The following is a 17,775-nucleotide window of genomic DNA, read 5'->3' on the forward strand; positions in this document are numbered from 1 at the left end:
ATCTATCTAATCTATCTAATCTATCTATCTATCTATCTATCTATCTATCTATCTATCTATCTATCTATCTATCTATCTATCTAATCTATCTAATCTATCTATAATATTTTATAATATGTATGAATGTAGGACCCTGGATTATTTGCCCACTCAATCACATTCCATGAGATACACTTTAAATAATGCTCACTCTAGATCAGGGGTCTGCAACCTGTGGCTCTCCAGATGTTCATGGACTACAATTCCCATCTGATGGGAATTGTAGTCCATGAACATCTGAAGAGACACAGGTTGCAGACCCCTGCTCTAGATCTCTTGTCAGTTTAGTTCCTCTACTTTATCGACTCTTTTGAATCTACTAAGATTGATCCATTTTTGTGTATGGGTGCTCAGGTCAAATTGGAGAGCTCTGCAGGTCCTATGGGATGAGGGCTCACAGTACCAATCTCATGATCTAGATAACAATTAAAAAGCCCTTCTTCAGAGGAAAAACATAATCTTTATATAAGGCAGGCTGCTTGTTACTATTAACTTTACAGATACTTCTGATGCATGTGCCGAAAAGGGAATCTCTGAGTGAGCTACAATTAACAATACGAGATATCCCCTGGAGACGCAAGGATTTTTGTCGCATAATCAAAGTTGGAATAAATGGGCCATCAAATGATAGCAGTAATCTTCTTGCCTTAAAAGAGCAGTTTATGGTTTCAACTAATCTCAGAGCCTTTGATATTTAAGAAATGTACTATGCCAAACTTGGGAGTTCAAGGTAGGGATTCTACCATCCAGCTAAACATTCTAACAAATCTGATAGGACTGTAGCATCAATCGGCTAGTGTTTCATGTACCAAGAGCCTGTAATCGCTGCTCACTAGAGAAGCAAATGCGGATGGGATGGTATTAATTGCATCACTGGGAAGAAATTATTGCAGTTAAGCTTTGCCGCTACATCAATAAGATGGTTCAACTTAGTGAGGACGGAGCTCAATTGGCTAAAGAGAGTGCTCACCATCCTGGCTGTCAAAAAAGAAAATTCAGCAGCCACATCAACCCACTTGTTTCCTACCCTGTGAAAACCTGAGAAAGGCTCACCTGAAGTCAGCCTCCTCTCTAACCCTGATGCTATTATATCAGGAACAATATCAGCCACTGGCTTGTCTGTTATAGGTGGGAACACTCAATTCAGAAGATTCAGGAATAATCAGAAAGTCATCAGCCTCTGCTTACAGTCCCATTTAGGCACAGACTCAGTTCTCTTGGTCGCCTGTGTGCCCCCACGGCTCCTCCCCCCAGTAAAAAAGAAAGTCCAGAATAATTCAAGGACAGCAGGACACAAATATATCAGTTTACTATCCTGATGCATACAACTAATTTCAGTCACTTTCAAAATCCTTATAATAAATGTTGGTCACACTCCAGATCCCGTCAACACTTTTTCAAATCCACAGAGTAGTGCTTCAAACAGTGGATGACTCCACACTGGTAGATGACTCAACATTCTCTGCCAACGTACATGTGTAAGCAGAGGAAGAAGCAAAGGGGTCTCCTTAAGAGATGGTTAGTTGCTGAAAAAGTGTGTCTATCAAGGCTAAATATTCCTCTGAACTGCACCAGATGTCCAAATCCACAACTCAAGGAGAACTCCAGGGAAGTGGGGGTGGATCCAACTGATCAACTGGGACCACAGTATGGTTTTTTATTCTCTCTATTTCTTGTCCTTTCTCAACCCTAAATTATTTCCATAATAAGCTTGGCTAAGGACTCTGTAGCATCTCAAGTAGCACAGAAACCGGAAGAGAAATGTTAGAAAATTGGTGGTGGGGAGGAGAATTCCATAGGCAACACCTGATAAATCATAACCATGCTATCCCCAGAGCTTAACATAGCTAATTTTAGAATCATTCTCGGAGTCAAGGGAGAGTTTCTCATTCGCCTGCAAGTTCCAATCCATGAAGATAAGTGGTTACCAAGGAGTGGAAGGTGGAGAAAGGAAACCTCTGGGTCTTTGCAAATTAGGAAAGACTGCAATTCCCTCCTAAAAGCTTCAAGCTTCAGACCAGCTGTACCTTATCAACATTTAGTGCACAGAGTAAAATACTTATCTTAAACCACAATACAGGCAGGAGCATTGTGCCAGTGTGACTGCTCCGGACACCTTCTTGCCTCCTCTCTATCATCTACACCATATTATGTATTAAATATATGATAGTTTTAGATAATGGCAAGGAAAAATATATACTGTATATACTCGAGTAAGTCGACCTGAACATAAGTCGAGAAACTAAATTTTGCCCCCAAAACTGGGAAAACGTATTGACTGATGTGCTGAAAAAGACGACTTATATTTGAGTATATACGGTACTTTTGATTGCACTGCACTTGAAATTTCTTTTGCACCTTTAATGCTTGAGAGTGATTTTCTACACAGCAGCCAGGGGCAAAGTGATGTCATTTTTCCTTGCTGTTTTACACTGTACCCCTACTCGGTTTGTAAAGACTTTTAGATAATATACACTAAATGTAGATTATTATTTTTTTAAGAAGTTGGCATCCATACGCTGAGATTGGGTTTGCCAAACAAATGAACAAAAATAAACCCACACCTTTCAGGACCGATGATAAAGAGGCATTTGAACCCATAGAAAGAAGAGCATTTCTAGAATTTTGCATTTACCTGCATAGAATAGTTTTCTATCTCCTCTGCTCTGTTCCAATACCAATCAGTGACCAGATTTATGGAAAGCTCAGTCGATTTGTACTTTGTCAGTTCAGGCTGAGATTCATATAAAAATTCACCTTCATCTTGAAGAACTGGTTCAACAGTCAGCCTGGGAGATGCAGACAAGATATTGCTAAGTGAAGCAATGAGCTATTTTAAAATGACACCAAGCAAAGTCAAATGTTTTTTAACAAAAAAGGAATGAAATCAGGCCACTACACATCAACGAAAGATTCAGATCGTATATGAACAAATAGATCCACTCAAAAAGCATTTTCTGATCAGAAATAATGTAAACCCAAAACCATTGAAACATAATGGTTTGCAGCTTCTTTCCATTTTTCCTTCCAATAAAAATTTAATCATGAGTGGGTTTATGCTCTGATGAAACATAAGCAATCTGCATAAAGATCACGATACTGAGTTCACCAAGAAGTTATTTCTGACACAAACTATTTAAATCTCTGTGTGTAGATTTTTAGAAGTTAATTATCCCTACAGAAATTCCATCTGAGTTTCTTCTTTTGGGTAATTTAAACTTAAATAATGCAGATTGATAGGTAGTTTGCATGTACACAGACACGCATTGCAGTAGTAAAATATTTAAGTGCATAAACAAGCCTACCTATTTAAGCAGAAAATCAAGAAAGCCCAAAGGGATTTGTTGTTTAAAAGTGGGGGGACCCGGGGGGGGGGGGGCGCAACCTTGTTCAGAACACACAGCTTTTTCTATAGCTGGAATCAGCTCTGTCAGCACACTGGGCTTGTACCCTATAGAACTTACTTTTAATGAAACCATTTATATGTCACTTTTCGACCAAACCCCATGGCAGCAAACATTCAAACATTTCAGACAAAACAAATCACAAACATATATGAATATACAAACAAGGAAGAAGGTTAATAAGAATTACTGAGAGAACAAGCAAAGCAAAAAAAAAAAGAGTCTTCAGATGAAGGCAGAAGACTGTGATAGAGCGACACACATCAGGCTCTCTGTAGGAGAAGATGACCAAGTGCTTGGGTACGTTCATAAGAGAGACAGTTTATATGGCATGCTGACTTCAAGCTATATACGGCTTTAAAGATTGATATCACCACGTAACTATAATGTCCAGCAAAGCAATTTCAACTTACAAACCTGCCTCCTTTTAAGAACATAAGAATAAGCCAGCTGGGATTGTACCAGTGTCCCATCTAGTCCAGCTTCCTCTGAAAGTTACTCCGTGAGTGTATTCACTAGGTGCCTTTGGGATTCCTCACGTGCAGTGAATGGAAGCAGGAAGAGATTTTGCGGTTGTTGCTCCTGAGCTCCTGGTCCTTTGGGGGTAATATAACCCGATTCAGAAAAGAAGACATCCCAATGTTTAGGTCAGATGCCCCCCCCCCCTCCCCAACCAGTAGCACCTTCATACTTGGACTTCTTCCGTCCATAATGAGGGGGTTAATTGAAAGAATATCACAAGTGAGAGCATGTGTCACACTTTCCCATCCCATAGAGAAATGGAAAACTCACACATGAGCAGGAACTGGCATATACTGTTGGACCTGCTGGATGAGAACCAATATACCTCATCAGAACTAATCAATGGGAATATCACAATGACTTCATACTATGTGTGGGACTTCACCCTCTCCTGGCCCAGGCTAACTGGGTGTGCTGTCTCTCCTTCCTTGCTCACGAGTGGTCTATAGCCCATCCTCGCTATGAGTGGCTTGGGAATAGATGTCCAACTTTTCTACCCAGCCTGGACCTCTGGGTCAGGTTGGTGGGCATGCTGCATCAGGTTATGGCAGATTGCTGGCTGGGGCAGGTTGTTCCAGCTTGGTCTGGGGCCCCCTGTCCTGGTAGCAAAGCCCTCCTGGATCCAGGCTCCTTTCTCTCTCTCTCTGCCCCCGTCTCTATTCTGCTGTCTGTCTCTCTGAGTCCCTCCTTTCCCCCCTCTCCTCTTCCTCCCCCACCACTCTCTGGCTTCCAACTGCTCCTTACCCCTCTTCCCCTTCCCAGTCCTGCCCCCTGAAGCAAATCCCCCAGCTTCCCAGTGAGCCATGAGTCGTCAGTCTGGCCTGGCTAGGTCCCACCTCCCTTCCCAAACCCAGGAAAGCCATGGGCTCCCTCCTGCTCCCCTCCCCCATTTAGGCATCAGTGTGTGGTTGGCAGGTCCAGCTATTGGGCCTCACCAAAATGGCCCACTTGCCATTGGTGTTGGGGCCCTCCCTCCTCAGCCCACTGGAGCTGGGCTGGCTGGGCTGACCTCCCTTGGCTCTGTGTCATGGCGCTGGACCATTCTGATGCTCCCTGTGTTCTGAGTAAGTGGGATTTAGCATGGGCCAGCAGCCACAGAGGCAGGCAAAGTCCAGAGTGGCAGCTGCTACCACCTCCAGACACTATGTAATGATGAACACACAGAGTCATGTGCACCTACTTGCATGGCGGCCTTTCACACCAGTCTTCTTCCCTGTGATTCTGTTCACTCCAAGGAAGAATCTTCAGTACTCCTTCTCTGTAGCTGTTTCAAAATATAAAAGTATTCAGCGTACACGGAATTTTTTTAGAAAGCAGTACAAATGTCTATATTTGTGCGTTTGACAGCCATAGCATTTTCCACTATACTAACAGTGGTTCTTCCAAGAGACTAATCAGAAGGTCACGGAGAAACACTGTATTTCAGGAAGAATTTCATCTTATGTGGACCTCATGTCTATTAATTTGCAAGTTTGCTTCATCCATAAAAAGGAGGGCTACAACTCACTGTATCTTAAACAGCAAGTTTAGTATGATATACATATGCACAATTGTTGCATACATACAAAACGTCTGGTAAATTAACACCGCCCATCGTGCAATTACTCCACTCCAAGTCATTAGCCATTTGGATTGTATGGAGTTTTTATTTTGACATATTTTAAATAATCATTATGTATTTCAATTTTTCCTATGAATATGCGTGGAATTTTCTTTTCTTTTTTAATTTTGATGGAATCATTGCTGTGGCTTATTTGCTAATATAATGAAGATAGACAGAACGTTCAGGCACAGTTTTAAATCCCTTCTACAAATGTGGTGCTCTGCATATATATTTTTGGACAACTAGTGTTTCACTCAGCGCTGCCTGAGTATCAGAGATAGAAGCTGCAAGGACTTCTAATTCAAACCGGTTATAAGAACAGTGCCAAGTGCTTGTTAAACAGAATTACAGAAGCATTACAAATCCACTTTGGGTATCAGAAATTTCAGTTGGTACATTTTCTTTTGGTCTTAAAGTATGAACAAGCCTAAGACAACTTCTCAGTAACTCAAGCCTTCACAGTATCCAATAATGAAAATTAATCTGGCACAAGCATATCTCATTACAATTTTAAACTTCTAAAACTTTGGGAAGTTTAACAAAGCTATAATTGGCAAGGCACATTTATGCACATATACAACCATATATTTCAACATTTCAGTGTGGAAAAACATTTGTAAAGACTAACATCATTATTTTGTGGTTCCAGGTCACACCAGAAACCTTTCTGCCTCTTCTTCAATACAAACTTTTCCTGTGTACATTCCTATTAATCTAATAACTTAAAATGGCAAAATATGATAATATCAAACAACAGACCCAGGGAATAAATATTTATAAGTGTGGATAATCGAGTATGCTACTGACCATAGAACATGCTCTTATTTGGGAGTCTTGACTGACAAGGTAAAGGAAGAAGGGAAGAACAAAAACAGGCAATAATACTTGTGTGTTATCCCATATTCACCAGGAATAAGGAAGACCCACGGCTCCAGGAGCTAGCTGAGAACTTTGATACAAGATATATTTTGACACATGAAGCTTAGCTCATAACGCCACCTTTATCAAACACCAATTTTAACATGAACAAGGAAACAAATCTAACCAACTGATTGTTGTGGGTTTTCCGGGCTGTGTGGCCGTGATCTGGTAGGTCTTGTTCCTAACGTTTCACCTTAGGAACAACTCGGAAGGTTACTATGTCACACTATACAGGGAGGCCACTGAAATCCACAAACACCAAGAAAACTTCAACAAGAAGGAAGAGACTCTGAGAATTAATAGAACTTGACTACCAGTACTTTAAAACACCAGAATCAAAGGCCAAGGGCATGCTGGGTTCATGGACAAAGGACTCCACCCAGACACAGGCTACCCACCAATACTGCTGCTGCTACAGGGAATGCAAAAGCGAATACAAATGTAAATGGACTGATAATCCCACCAGCATTAGAATGCAGTCAACCACACCTTTGAATAGCAAGTTTCACGCAAACACTTACTGATTGGTTCCCCACTTTGGGACATGGACCATATATACCCCACTAAACATTCCCTTCTCACTGGACACAGTGTATAACAGACTTCTCTCTGTGAGACACCTCTGAAGATGCCAGTCACAGGTGCAGGTAGAATGTTAGGAACAAGATCTACCAGACCACGGCAACACAGCCTGGAAAACCCACAACAACCAGTTGAATCCGGCCGTGAAAGCCTTCGACAAATCTAACCGAGTTTTTCAAAAATCAATTATACAAAGCTGCATGACTTCCAGACGCCTGATCTAACTTAAGCTGCATGACTTCCAGACACCTGATCTAACATGAGCTGCATGACTTCCAGACGCCTGATGTAACATAAGTTGCATGACTTCCAGACACCTGATGTAACATAAGTTGCATGACTTCAAGACGCCTGATCTAACTTAAGCTGCATGACTTCAAGACGCCTGATCTAACATAAGCTGCATGACTTCCAGACGCCTGATCTAACATAAGCTGCATGACTTCCAGACGCCTGATCTAACATGTTGCGCATGATCAGACGCTCTGATCTAAATACAATTAAAAAAGGATCTATAGACTTGGATCTAACAATAAGCTGCAATGACTTCCAGGATCGTCGATCCAACTTCTGGCTGCAGACTCAAGCATCTGATCTAAATATGCTCGCAATGACTTCCACTTCGATCTAACATAAGCCGCATGACTCTGTAGCTTCCACCCAATATAAGCCACGATCTCCAGACGCCTGATCCAGAACACGTTGCATGACTCCAGACTTTTGATCTAACATAAGCTGTAATGATCATAGACTTCGATCTAAATACGTTGTACGACTTCAAGACTTTGATCTAACTTCTTCTTAAGCTGCATGACTTCAAGATCACTTGATCTAACATAGCTGTACTGACTTCCAGACGATCTTATCGACATAAGCTGCATGACCTTGCAGTCTAATCTAATATGTTTCGCATGACTCCAGACTCGATCTAAATATGTCGCATGATCGCGATCGATCTAACACAAGCTGCATGATCTCCAGACTGGATCCAACATAAGCTGCATGACCTGCAATTCGATCCAATACTGCCGTACGACTCCAGACTCATCCAATATGTTTCGCACGACTCCAGCTTCCAATCTAATATGCTCGTATTGACTTCCAGACTCGATCTTGAACATGTCGAACGATCCTGTAATTGATCCAACATGCTTCGTACGATCTCCAGACTCGGATCCAACAATAAGCCGTACGACCTCCAGACCTGATTCAACATGCTCGTACGACTCCGTGACGCCCGATCTAAATATGCTTCCATGACCTGTATTCGATCCAATATGCTCGCATGACTTCCAGACTCGATCTTAAAATAAGCTTCGCATGACTCCAGCCCAATCTAATATGTTTCGGCTGACTCCAGACTGATCCAACATAAGCCGCCGTACACCCAGACCTGATCCAACATACTGCATGACTCCAGCCCAATCCCATTGTCGTCGCATGATCTGACTGATCCAATACTATAAGCTGCATGACTTCTGCATTTGATCTAATATAAGCTGCATGACTTCCGTAGCTTCCAATTCCAGCTATAAGCTGCAATGACTTCCAGACTTGGATCTGTAATATGCTGCATGACTTGCATTTGATCTAATATAAGCTGCATGACTTCCAGAGCTTCCACTCCATTATAAGCTGTATGACTTCCAGATTTGATCTAATATAAGCTGTATGACTTCCAGCTTCTAATCTATTATAAGCTGCATGACTCTTGCATTGGATCTAAATATGTAAGCTGCATGACTTCAGACGTTTCGATCGAATATAAGCTGCATGGACTTCCAGGACTTGATCTGGAATATGTTGCATGATCAGACGTCTGACGCAACATAAGCTTCTATGACTTCCAGATTGATCTAATATAAGCTGCATGACTCTTGTGACTTCGATCTAATATAAGCTGCATGACTCTGTAGCTTCCATCTAATATAGCTGCATGACTTCAGACTTGATCTAATATAAGCTGCATGGGGACTTGCAGTCAGACCTAATATGTTGCATGACACTTGATCTAATATAGCCAAAGGACTTGTATTTTGATCTAATATAAGCTGTATGACTTCCAGATTTTGATTCTAATATAAGCTGCATGATCTTCAGACGCCTTGGATCTTAAATATAAGCTGCATGACTTCTGTAGTTTCAATCTAATATAAGCTACACTTCCATTTGATCTACTATAAGCTGCATGATTCTAATTTGGATCATGCTTCAGGCATGATTCCAGACTGATCTAACATAAGCTGCATGACTTCCAAGTTTCCAATCTAATATGTTGCATGATTCCTGGTATCTACCTGATCTAACATGCTGCATGACTTCCAGACTCTGATCTAACATGTTGCATGACTTCCAGACTTGATCTAATATGCTGCATGACTCTTCCACCCAATATAAGCTGACTCCAGAATTGATCTTAACATAAGCTGCATGACTTCCAGACTTGATCTAATACAAGCTGTACGATTCTAGACTGGATCTAACATAAGCTTCATGACTCTTATTTGATCTAATATAAGCTGCATGATCTTCCAGACGCCTGATCTAATTATAAGCTTTGCATGACTCTAAGTAGCCTGATCTAATAAGTGTTTCTGCATGACTCTTGGATCTAACATGCATGACTTCCAGACGCCTGATCTAACATAAGCTGCATGACTTCCAGAAGCCTAATCTAACATAAGCTGCTTGACTCTGTAGTACTCCAATCTAACATGTACGACTTATAATTGATCTAACAAAGCTGCATGACTCCATTGATTCCTAACATAAGCTGCATGACTTCCAGACTCTGATCTGTATCATGTTTCGCATGACTTCCAGACTTTGATCTTAACATGCTGCATGACTCTGGTAGCCTCCAATCTAATATAAGCTGCATGACTTCCTAGACTTGACTCCAACATAGTTTTGCATGACTTTAGGGACTTCGATCTAACATACTGCATGACTCCAGACTTCGATCTTAACATAATGCATGACTTCCAGCCTTGGACCCATCATACTGCATGATCCTGACGCCTGATTCTGAAACAATGTTGCATGATCTCCAGACTGATCTAACATGTTTCCATGACTTCCAGACTTTGATCAATATAAGCTGCATGACTTCCAGACTGATCCAATATGTACGATTCCAGACTGATCTAACATGGCTGCATGACTTCCAGACTTCCTGATCTAACATGCTTCCGATTCCAGGATTGATCTAACATACGCATGACTCCAGAATTGATCCAACAAGCTGCATGACTTTAGATTGATCTAAATATGGTTGCATGATTCCAGACTGATCTAACATACTGACTCCAGACTTTGGATCCATAGTTGCATGACTCCTAGACTGATCTAACACATGCTCGCATGACTTCCAGACTGATCTAACATTGAAGCTGCATGACTGGGACGCCTGATCCAACATGTCGCATGACTTCCAGACTCGATCTAATGCTGCAATGATCTCCAGATCTGATCCAACATGTTGCATGACTTCCAGACGCCTGATCCAACATGTTTCCATGACTCCAGACTGATCTAATATAGTTTCGCAATGACTCCAGACTTTGATCTTAACGTAATGCATGATTCCAGGATCATTCGATCTAACATCACGCATGATCTCCCAGAATTGGATCTAATAGTTTCTGCATGACTTCCAGACGTCTGATCTAACACAAGCTGCATGACTTCCAGAATTTCGATCTAACATACTGCACATGACTCCAGGACTGATCCAACATGCTGCATGACCTCCTAGACGCTCACCCATCACAGTTGCATGACTTCCAGACTGATTCAACATAATGCATGATCTCCAGACGCCTCGATCCACCATGGTTTGCATGACTTCCAGACTGATCCAACATGCTGCATGACTTCCAGACTTGATCTAACATAAGCCGCATGATCTCCAGAATTCGATCTAACAATGGGGTTCGCATGATCTCCAGACTCTCGACCCACATGTTGCATGACTCCAGGAATTGATCTGGAATAATAGTTTTACGACTTCCAGACCTGATCTAAATATGCTGCATGATTCCAGAATTGATTTGAACATGCTGCATGACTCTTGTGACTTTTGATCTAACATAAGCTGCATGACTTCCAGACGCCTGATCTAACATAAGCTGCATGACTTCCAGACGCCTGATCTAACATAAGCTGCATGACTTCCAGACGCCTGATCTAACATAAGCTGCATGACTTCCAGACGCCTGATCTAATATAAGCTGCATGACTTCCAGACGCCTGATCTAACATAAGCTGCATGACTTCCAGACGCCTGATCTAACATGGCTGCAATGACTCCAGACCTGATCCAACATGCTGCATGATCTCCAGACTCGATCTAACAATACTGCATGATCTCCAGACCTGATCCAACACAAGCCGCATGATCTCCAGACCTGATCCAACAAGCCGCATGACTCCACTGATCCAACATGCCGCATGACTCCAGACTGATCCAACACGCTGCATGATCTCCAGATCTGATCCAACATGCTTCCATGACTCCAGACTGGATCCATCATACTGCATGACTCCAGACCTGATCCAACATACTGCATGACTCCAGCCTGACCCATCATGCTGCATGACTTCCAGACGCCTGATCTAACATAAGCTGCATGACTTCCAGACGTCTGATAAGTAACAAGAACATAAGAACATAAGAACAAGCCAGCTGGATCAGACCAAAGTCCATCTAGTCCAGCTCTCTGCTACTCGCAGTGGCCCACCAGGTGCCTTTGGGAGCTCACAGCATGCAGGACGAACGCAACGGCCTTCCAAGGCTGTTGCTCCCGATCATCTGGTCTGTTACAAGCACTCCAATCCCAGACCAAGGAGGACTGCAGATTGGCAGCTTATAAACCAAATCCTCCCTCCATAAATCTGTCCAAGCCCCTTTTAAAGCTAACTCCAACCTCCATCACTCACCTCCCCAGTGGCAGCATATTCCAAAACACCCAAATCACAATGGCCATAGAAGAAGTGTTTCCCTTTATTAGTCCCAATTCTTCCCTCCTGGCATTTTCAATGAATGTCCCCCCTGAGTTCTAGTATTGCAGTAAGTAATTTCTCTCTGTCAACATTTTCTACCCCATGCATAATTTTGTAGACTTCAATCATATCCCCCCTCAGCCGCCTCCTCTCCAAACTAAAGAGTCCCAAACGCTGCAGCCTCTCCTCATAGGGAAGGTGCTCCAGTCCCTCAAGGCAGAACAGTTGTCTCAAAAACCTGAACTACAGTGATCAGAAAGCCAGAACTATTTTTGAATCTACATGAACCGAAGGCATGCTAAGTATTTCTAACAGTGTTGGCTGCCCTTTCAACAGTCCGCAGAATGAGGCTCTTATCTTTTTAATGACTGCAAGGGACTACTCAGCCGTCTGAAGCTCCCAAATTACTGCATGTCACATTTACAAGCCTATGGTTCCTGGCTTCTTGCTTTTCTTCCGAAGAAACCCAAGTTATTTAACATGAACCATTTATAATATTTTTCTCCTCTTTGCTGAAAAGAAATTATTTTATAGTCTGTCCTTAAGGGGTTTGCAGCTTCAAATAGCTAAGGAATCCATAGCAGTACTTCGCAAGAAAGGGAAAAAAAAACTACGCTTCCTAAATTAATCACAAAATTCTAAAACGCCAGTTAGGCAGCCTATAAAATCATCAATTAAATGCACCTCAAGCACTAGAAAGCAACAAGAATTCTACCTCAAACACCAAACCATGATCATCAGAAACATTTATTTATCATTTCCATTAGTTCCCCCCCACCCAGTTAAAAAAATTAACATACTTGGGTGCCTGGGAGCTGTAAGGACAGTTCATCCATCAGTCATATAAACTGTATTCTGAAGAAGGGGTCAGCCAAAAGGCTATTCTGCAAAGGACATAGGAGTCTCTACCCTAACTATTTCATCTTGATGAATGATCCAGATCTCAAAAAACAATAGCAATTGGCCATTTCTAGCAATTCCCTCCATATTTCAAGTAGCTCTGAGCCTGGTTCCAACCTAGAAAGGGAAGGTTATAAAACGAATAAAATAAAAAATCTTAACGATAAGACAGGAAAAGTTTCTGTCCTCGGTCATGCCGGAAGTACTCCAGCCACCGAATACTTACATACTGTATATACTGCAGGTATGTTTAATTCGACCTGAATATAAGTTTGTGGCACCTAATTTTACCTGGCTGGTACCTGGGAACACTTATTGACTCGAGTATAAGTCTAGGATGGGAAATACAGCAGCTACTGGTAAATTTCAAAAATAAAAATAGATACAGTCGGGGGCTATTTGGGGGTCTCTGCCACTGACCCCCCCATCCTTACTCATCCTGTCTCTACAATTAATTCTCTATCTCCAAGAGGGTTCTCCAGTCTACCTTATATTTAATTGGTTGTCACTCATTGAGAGCCAGGGGTCACGCCAATTGGGAGAGAAGAAGGTAGAGGCAGAGAAAGTGGTTGAAAGGGGGAAGGCAGAGAAGAAGGCAGAGGAGAGTGAAGCAGAGAAGGAGGCTGAGAAAGCGGCTGAAAGTGGGGAGGCAGAGAAGAAGGCAGAGGAGAGCGAAGCAGAGGCTGAGAAAGCGGCTGAAAGGGGAAAGGCAGAGAAGAAGGCAGAGGAGAGCAAAGCAGAGAAGGAGGCTGAGAAAGCGGCTGAAAGGGGGGAGGCAGAGAAGAAGGCAGCGGAGAACAAAGCAGAGAAGGAGGCTGAGAAAGCGGCTGAAAGGGGGAGGCAGAGAAGGCAGAGGAGAGCAAAGCAGAGGCAGAGAAAGTGGCTGAAGGGGGGAAGGCAGAGAAGAAGGCAGGAGAGAGCGAAGACAGGAGAGGGGGAACGCCACGCAAGAATTAAGTGGAACCCTCACTCGGGTAAGTCAAGAGGGGCTTTTTTCAGCACAAAAATTTCCTCAAGAGAACATTTTTGATACTTTAAAAACTAAAGGGAAATTCCCCTCCACACGCAAACAAAAGAAGATTATTCACAGACAGTCCATCCCCAGAAAGTTTGAATTTTTCTACTCTCACATCCCACTGCCAACTCGCTGTTCCCTCCTCATTCTTGGCAAAAGTGTACAAAATGTTACCCCTCGGCCCCAGTTTTTGGTAGCCAGATTGGGATCCATTCAGGTATCCCCAGCTTCTTGGTTGGCATCTCTGCTTCTCCACCTGCTTTACTGCTACTCTCCTGGTGCAGTTTCCTCACTGCCAAAGAACAAGTTTGTAGGTTTTGGGCCTTACTTCTCACCCCCACCACACACACACACACTTTAGCTTTTCCCTAAAGGCAGGTAGCTTATTAGGGAAAGGTTCCAATTATTTTACTAGTGCTTATGTTTTTCTATTCTGGAAACTGCCATTTGACGCTGCAAACTGTTCAAACCTTTTACGTTCCTCTCCTCTTCTGCTAAGTAAATAAAAACCTCCTTTTATTTTTAAAATTTCATTTCCCTCATTCTTCTGAGTGTTGGTTTGAATTTTGACTTCGTTGTACACAACTTTGAATGTATTTTCACTTCTACATACACGTGTTTTCTCTGCACTGGCAAGAAGACATTTTGGCTATTTGCAGGGCCTTCGTGTACATAGCGCTTTGGGTAACAATATTCACATCTCTGCGAAAAGGCTCCTAATGAACACTTATACACAGACTACACCAATTTGTAGGAAAATTACTATAAAATGATGTATAGATAATATTTAACACTGAAAAAATTGTCCAAAATGTATAAAGGGTATCAAACAAATGCTGGAAATGTCAACAACATGATGGTTCCTCTTTTCATAAGTGGTGAACATGAAAAGAGGCAAAATTGTTTTGGGATATGATTGTAAAGGAAATGGAAAAGATTATGAAAATAACAATTGAGAAAAAAACCTGAGGCATTTTTGTTGGGGTTGATGGGAAAGGATATTCCTGATCAATACAGAATGCTTTTTGTGTACTTGACAACTGCAGCAAGTATTTCATATGCATACAAATGGAGGGACGATAAAATTCCAACAAAACAAGACTGGATTTTAAAAGTCACAGAATAAGCAGAGATGGCAAGACCGACGGCATTTATGAGAGACAAAAACATGGACAATTTCCTTGAGGACTGGAAACCCTTTGCGGACTAACTACTGAAAATATTTACGAACAGAGAAATAATGGCAGGATTCGAGATTTAAATGAAAACAGCAGATTGGACTAAAGTAGTTTTATAAGAAGGGCTAAAAGTGAAAAATATGCAGATATCAACCATAAGCACGAAACAAGATTTGCGTTTGGATCTATAACGAGGTAGCTGGAAGTCACCATATGCGTGTGTGGTTTCTTTTACTATTATTACTCTGCGGGGAGGGGAGATCAGATGGGCTTTTTTTCCTTTCTGTATGTGTCGTCTATATCTGCAAAATAATTAACATTTTCTGCATAGAGAGGGACGACATCAAATCTTTCTCCCAAAGGTAGGATTCCAGTGAAAAATAAGGATGACTTCAGTTGTATATTATTTGTAATTCAAAATATATTATATATACCATACCCCACAACCAACATTCAGGATTGTCACTCACAAACTATTCACAGCAAGAATACATTGTGACGACTGTGCAAATAAACCACTGCTCTGTAAAATCAGGCTTTGCCAGCCTTTTTATCTTGCAGTCAATCATACAGATTTGCTTTCAGTTATGCAAAAATGGAACAGAGACATTTTGCCCTCTGTAGAGAAGCCCAGCATGTGATATGAAGTTGAAAACCATTACTGGGCACATGCAAAAAACTGACATTTAAGTAATAGAATGAAAGCTGTCTACCACCACCACTAAAAAAAACAAAAAAAACCCAGTAGAGCTAAAGTTAACATCAAGGTTGTTGTGTTCATAATTCTGTTCATTTAGAAACGAAATGCCAGGGTGAACAAAACCTAGAGGGATGGTTAGAAGAATTTTTTCCCTCTATTGAAAACTGTCAGGGTACCAACCCGAGATAATATGGAACTGAACACTGAAATCACATGCAAAGAGAATCATTTGATATTTTGGTGTTTTGTCATCCCTGAACTATATATTGCACTGTTTATATTTCAACCACGTGTATAAGCCACTCTGAGCCTGGCTGTTTTACTGGGAAGAGCGGGGTAACAAATTTGATACAATACAAACAAAACAAATTTGAGAATCTTTCTATAATGGTTATGATAAGAATAATGATTTCTTTTTCATATCTAGACTAGATGTAAAGTAGTTTAAGAGCAATTCCTCTCCCTAGAAAACTAGATCGCCTTTTGAGCCAAGTCCAACGGTTAGCTCCTAATTAGCTAGCCAATTGGGAACGTACCCAGCATTTGATCTTTCCCCAAAATGTGCAGTACTATTTTCAGTAACACACCTCTCTCAGATCACAAGGCTCTTCACATCCCAGGGGGGGGTTTTTTGGAGGGGGGGAAGGGGAATATGTTTTATAATAAATATAACCACTTTATTTTTTAAGGGTCTCAAAGACTTTGTCTTTTCTAAAAGAAATAAGGGGACTTTAATTTTTTTTCTGCTCATACAGATCATCCTTTTCCCCCTTTTGCTAAATTTTAAAGCAAAAGGGTTTTTTAAAATCTAATTTTGCACTCCAAGAACACTTTCCTAGGAACAAGCCCCCCCCCCCCCCCACAATGGAACTTATTTCAGGGTAACCCTGGTTATGATTTCACTCCATGACAGTTATAAGTAAAGAACAGAGGAGGCATTGCAAAGAGGTTTTTTTCCCTACATGGTATATATACCCTTATCATTTGATGCATGCATAGGTGACAAACTGTCTCTCACGCACAACACTTCTAATAATTGATCTCATGTAATTACATAAATGACTAACGGCGTTATCCTTTAAAAAGTTATACTTTAAAAGCTCACTGATTTCAACAGAGAGAAGAGTATAACTTTAACTAGGAAGGCATCTAACACAGGGTTTATTGCTGAATGCTGAGGAAAAAAGAGTAGATTACTTTTGTCTGACGGAGACAAAGTGTTGGTATGATCTGGCTTACATTTGTTGTTGAGGTCCTTGCTTTTATTTATATCCATATATTTAAAAGAGAGATACTAGACTTAATTCTGTGTGGCAAATGTTACAGCAGACTGTAAACCCTAAGTACAAACAAATTCACTGACTCGTTGTTGTGGGTTTTCCAGGCTGTGTGGCCATGATCTGGCCGATCTCTTTCCTAATGTTTCACCTGCGTCTGTGGCTGGCACCTTCAGTGTATTCACTGACTGTTATTGGGCTAGTCCAGTGTTTCCCAACCTTTTCGAGGTCAGGGTACCCTTGACCTCACTCTTCATATCTCACGGTACCCCTGCCGCCACCCTCCACCTTCTCCTCCCATTGCCCCTGCTTGCCACACACCCCACCTTCCCCTCCCAGGGTGAAGGGTAGCACTGGGGGTGGTGGTGGCTGCTGACCTTGTGGCAGGCCCTGCCTCATGGGCCAGCTCCATGTCCTTGCTGGCGCCGGTGGGAGACACCACAAAAATGAGGGGGGGCAGTAGTGTTGCCGCGGTACCCCTGGGACATGCTCACAGCACCCCAGGGTACCAGGGAACCCTGGTTGAGAATTGCTGGGCTTATACAAGCAGCCTTGTGCTTCTCAGCAAACCAACAGTCTAACATAGCATTAATGCAATACTGTTAATATACATGTGTACTATTTACGTTT

The 17,775-nt window shown here is 41.9% G+C and overlaps 1 protein-coding gene across 1 annotated transcript in view; it reads right to left on the reverse strand.

Annotated features, from left to right (window-relative positions):
* Positions 1 to 17,775, reverse strand: part of NBAS (NBAS subunit of NRZ tethering complex) — a 223,906-nt gene that overhangs the window by 142,555 nt on the left and 63,576 nt on the right. Inside the window, 2 exon segments of the mRNA XM_048498827.1 lie at positions 2,675 to 2,828; positions 5,146 to 5,229. Coding sequence (XP_048354784.1) covers positions 2,675 to 2,828; positions 5,146 to 5,229 — 238 coding nt within the window.

This window comes from Sphaerodactylus townsendi, linkage group LG01, assembly GCF_021028975.2.
Source record: "Sphaerodactylus townsendi isolate TG3544 linkage group LG01, MPM_Stown_v2.3, whole genome shotgun sequence".
NCBI classification, from domain to species: Eukaryota; Metazoa; Chordata; class Lepidosauria; order Squamata; family Sphaerodactylidae; genus Sphaerodactylus; species Sphaerodactylus townsendi.